This window comes from Manduca sexta, chromosome 18, assembly GCF_014839805.1.
Source record: "Manduca sexta isolate Smith_Timp_Sample1 chromosome 18, JHU_Msex_v1.0, whole genome shotgun sequence".
NCBI classification, from domain to species: Eukaryota; Metazoa; Arthropoda; class Insecta; order Lepidoptera; family Sphingidae; genus Manduca; species Manduca sexta.
In genome coordinates, this window is record NC_051132.1 from 4,603,296 (window position 1) to 4,607,605 (window position 4,310).

A 4,310-nucleotide genomic window follows, 5' to 3' on the forward strand; every position below is an offset into this window, starting at 1 on the left:
TATACATTGTGCCATCACAGTTTATAAAACTGTTTCTTAACATACATAATTTAAACATATTAGGACGATTTCAATGCACTTTCAAAATTTACATATTTTAAATCATTCAACATTATCAATATTTTTCCTCTGACTCTGTAATTACCTCTTTTTATATTAATTAGTACTTGTATTGTATTGTCAAGGGGGTTAGAAGTTTAACGCAATTTACGATGTGCCAAAACCACAGTATAAAATTATTAAAAAACATTTATTGCCTACTGAAACTACCGCACGCCCACCTCGTAAAAGCAGACGAGCGTTTTAAGAACAGGTGGCTAGGTTCCCAGAGCAGGTCCCATGCATTCGATGCAGCGACACGTGTTATGGGCCCTGGCTTATCGACTGGCGCCGGCGCCTGCCCGGCCAGGCTATTAGGGATGGGCCGCACAGATTAGCGGGAAAATAAACGCGCGAATAGTTGCGACATAGTCATAATAACTGTAATATTCTTAAGATGTTTTATTAACGTATTTATAAAAGTTTGCTGTATGATTTAAGTAATCAATAATTGACATTTATTTTAACAATATTATGTAGAATTTAGGTGTGATAAAGCAATGAAAGTAATAATATAAGAATACTTATTCATAAAATTGACAACCATCAAAAATGATCTATCATTTATTTTCAAATTGATAAAGATACATTATATAAAATAATAATTTATCTTATTAAATATGAACTATTAACGTTTAAATAAACGCAGCGTTTGAAACGCTTGTTTGTGATGTGCAACCCTCATTCGGGGCGGTATGGTAGCAATTTCAGATAAAAGCGATCCTTACAAATTGAACTGAAAAAATATTGAAATATTGCCCCGAGAAAGCTTTTTTATGTGCGCCTTTTTCATACAATAACTTTATGGATTTTTCATGTAACTCTTCAAGGATTTTCTTTGAAAAAAATCAAGTTACTTTATTCGATTCAGATTTTTTATGTATAAAAATAATAAGATAGTTATTGGAATGTGAAATTAAAAACATATGTATTTGTATACAATATAATTATCATAAGTTTATTCTGAATTAATTCAAGTTAATTGAGGTATCTATCCTTTACAATGCAAGGATCTAAAGTATAAATAGAATATCACTGTAACTTTATAACTGCAATATCTATATTAATTGATTTTGGTTTTATGAAAAACTAGTATGAATGCATATAAAATTTAAACATACTTCTGTTTAGTACAAAATATAATATCTTCTGTTGAATTTATCCGAATTTATTTTTTATAGTTCTAAAATTGTACCGTGGTAAAAAATCATAATTTATATAATAATAGCAGGACATATATTTCTCATCGTTTCATAAAACTTTAATCTTTAGACATAGTAGCTGTCAAGAAGTTAGTTGTCGGTCTGCTTTATATGCAACTAATTGAAGAAACTGATAACAGAGGTAATTTTTATTCCTTATTTCATTACTTTTTTATTCCTATTTTTATGTGTGTAGCGATTTTCCCAAAAGTTTCAAATAAATCTATAGAAACTCTAATTAATTTATTGTTTAAATAAAATGCGTTGCTGTTTTTATCTTTTTAATTGTGATTATTTCTATACAAATTTCGAGGACTCAGTAACGATCATAACAATAAAATTTATTTAGTGAGTATTGAGATCGTAAATTGTGTAAAAATATAGTTTATATTCCATTATCGGACATTATTGTAATCAAAAATGTTAATAAGCTGTGTGTAAATAGTAGTTTGAATTTATATTTGTAAGAAAATTGGTTGTTTAAAATAAACAAGAACGTTTAAGTAACGTATAAAATTCAGTTTTAATACTTTGGTATAAAGCTGTATTTCACTTATCTAACATTGCACATACATGCAAAAATATATCTTATTGTAAAATATAAACTAACTCTATATAATACTCTTTGGACAATCAGTCTAATGGCACGTGTACTTAACAATAACATCAACAAACAAAATTCATAGGAAAATATTTTTTCATATCAGGCTCATACATTTCTTTACTAGTATTTATTAAGTTATCGTTATAAAGGTTCTGTAGATCAGAATTGTTTCCTACGTCATATTTTTCATCTATAACTAGATTTTTTTCATCATTATGTTCATATGTTAAACTATCTTCGAAATAAATAGTTGAATTTAGTTGATCATTATACATTTTTTCAGTATCAAAGGATCTATTTTCTGTTTTAAATATTTCATAATTAGGTATAGGTGTTACTCCGTCTTTCTTTTCGGGCTTGTACAGTTTTCTCCCACTTAAGTTTCGGCTTGGCTTTGCGTCGGTGGATGTGGATACTTCCGGCGACTTGATCCTTTTACTCTTGTACCTTCTGTTTTGGAACCAAATCTTGACTTGCGTTGGGGAGAGGTTTAACGTGACAGCTAACTGTTCCCGTTCCGGCGCCGTGAGGTACTTCTGGTTCCTGAAGCGGACCTCTAGCGCGTGGACCTGGTTCTGAGAAAACAGGATCCTGGGTTTCCTTTTCGTGCTTCTGTCTTTTTTCTCTGGCTTGGTGTCGTTTGTCGGCGTTTCTGTGAACAATGAGAAGGTAGAGTTAGTATTTAATGCAATGGAAGGAATGGTGTCATTTTTAATTTACATATTTTCCTGCAATAATTTCTCTAAAAGTAATATTTCTACTCTCGAATTAACAATAACACTTACTGCTTTTCCTAGACGACAGTGAAGATTTATCTACAGATTCTACAGTGATAAATGATGAACAGTTACTCCTCTCGCTGTCTCTGGCTGGTTCTGATATAGGCGGTGTAGGCAGATGCGACATTTCTCTATTTTCCATTTTCGGCACATCCATTATCGGATGCGAAGGCGTCACATCCACGAAGTGATCGTAATTCTGATGATATAAATTATGGCAATACGGATTATAATTATAATATTCATCAAACTTTTGGTCGTGATGTACTTCCTGGTTCCAATAAGCCTCGATGTTTGTGTGCACGGGGATGTTTGAATACACTTGTCCGAAGTACTCCGGCGGGTAGTAACCTTGACTTTGATGGTAAATTTGCTCGTAATCATGACTCCTTCGCTCTCGTTCATTACATTTCCACAAGTCGTTTCGTTCGTAATTATAATTTGGTTGGTTATTAAGTATGTCCTTCACAGAAAACGGCGTGTTGAAATTCTGGTTGCCCGCCGATTCCTCCAACTTGATACGATAAGCTTTCTCTTCGACAAACGCACTGTAATCTTTGTTCGCTTCGACTTTATCTACGTCCACCATGTTGAAGTAATCGTTGAAGTTGTGTTTAATGTTGTTGTTGTTGAAAGACGTGGACACTTCGTTGTTCTGCGCGTAGCTGTCCATTATAACACTTTTTCTTCACAACACTCAGTTCATTACTCAAAATGACTAATTGTCGAGGGTGCCGGAGAGTTAATTAAGTTGTGGTTTTAAAGGCATGCGATGGAAGACTGATGGTGTTTAGATTGCTGCCCGAAGCCAATCCACGAGGCTTGGCGTGTTATGGGCGGAGTTATGGGGCATATTTTGTCTCGCTCGTTCTCGCGGGGGTTGCGTATTGCCGTCACTCTCGATCCCCTCTGCGTGTTTACTACGTAACGTAAATAAAGCGGATGATTTCATTCGGGTGTTAAGAGGCGCCCTTTTGGTTTTGCTAATGATTGTATAATTTTCGGATTCAACAGTTGCGATAACCATTTGCGTTTTTTGCACATAAACGTTTTAATAAGTCAATAAGTACGTCGCATCAGAACGCCATGTTATATTTTAAATCAGTCGTTTATGAATAAACGAGCTTGATTTGGTGTTTCGAATATATTAAGGAAAATTACATTATTTATTAGTGAAAATAAGTATTGAATATATTAATAATTTTTAATACCACCGTAATATAAATCTATTTGACAACAGAGATAGTACAATACAATCACTAAAGCGACTCTACAAAAAGCATAAAAAATTCAAAAATATTAACATATTAAAATAATGACAGTATTGTTATATTATTTAGGTAGAGTATACGAGGCAGTTTTGGATCGAGGCTGATTGAGACAATGCACACAAAAATAAAAAAATATATTTTTAGATATATTACTATGTTAATTTCATATTGTTTTCTTAAACACGGTCGAATATTCCAGCCTTTTTTGTATTTGCATATAAATATTTAAACACAAGTTTAAAATGGTAAAAAATAAAAGCTTTTGGAAGAAACGTGTCAGACAGTAGTTCACTACGTAATAAAAAAAATGACATACTTATGCTAGTCAAATATACCAAAACCAAACTTAAAACAA

General features: G+C 32.5%; 1 protein-coding gene across 1 annotated transcript; it reads right to left on the reverse strand.

The window, feature by feature from the left end:
• Window positions 1-1,783: 1,783 nt before the first annotated feature.
• On the reverse strand, window positions 1,784-3,777 carry LOC115442838 (homeobox protein Hox-D11a). The gene is made up of 2 exons (XM_030168013.2): window positions 2,691-3,777; window positions 1,784-2,557 (listed from the first exon to the last, which is right to left on the reverse strand). Exons 1-2 carry the CDS (start codon window positions 3,355-3,357, stop codon window positions 1,968-1,970), a joined length of 1,257 nt encoding a protein of 418 aa, XP_030023873.2. The 5' UTR covers window positions 3,358-3,777; the 3' UTR covers window positions 1,784-1,967.
• Window positions 3,778-4,310: the final 533 nt, after the last annotated feature.

Excerpts from the sequence above, each read along its gene's own strand:
- LOC115442838 (XM_030168013.2), bottom strand. The coding sequence starts at position 3,357 with ATGGACAGCTACGCGCAGAACAACGAAGTGTCCACGTCTTTCAACAAC. Across the intron at positions 2,558-2,690 it reads ACTGTCGTCTAGGAAAAGCA|AAACGCCGACAAACGACACC; the intron begins GTAAGTGTTATT and ends CATTGTTCACAG.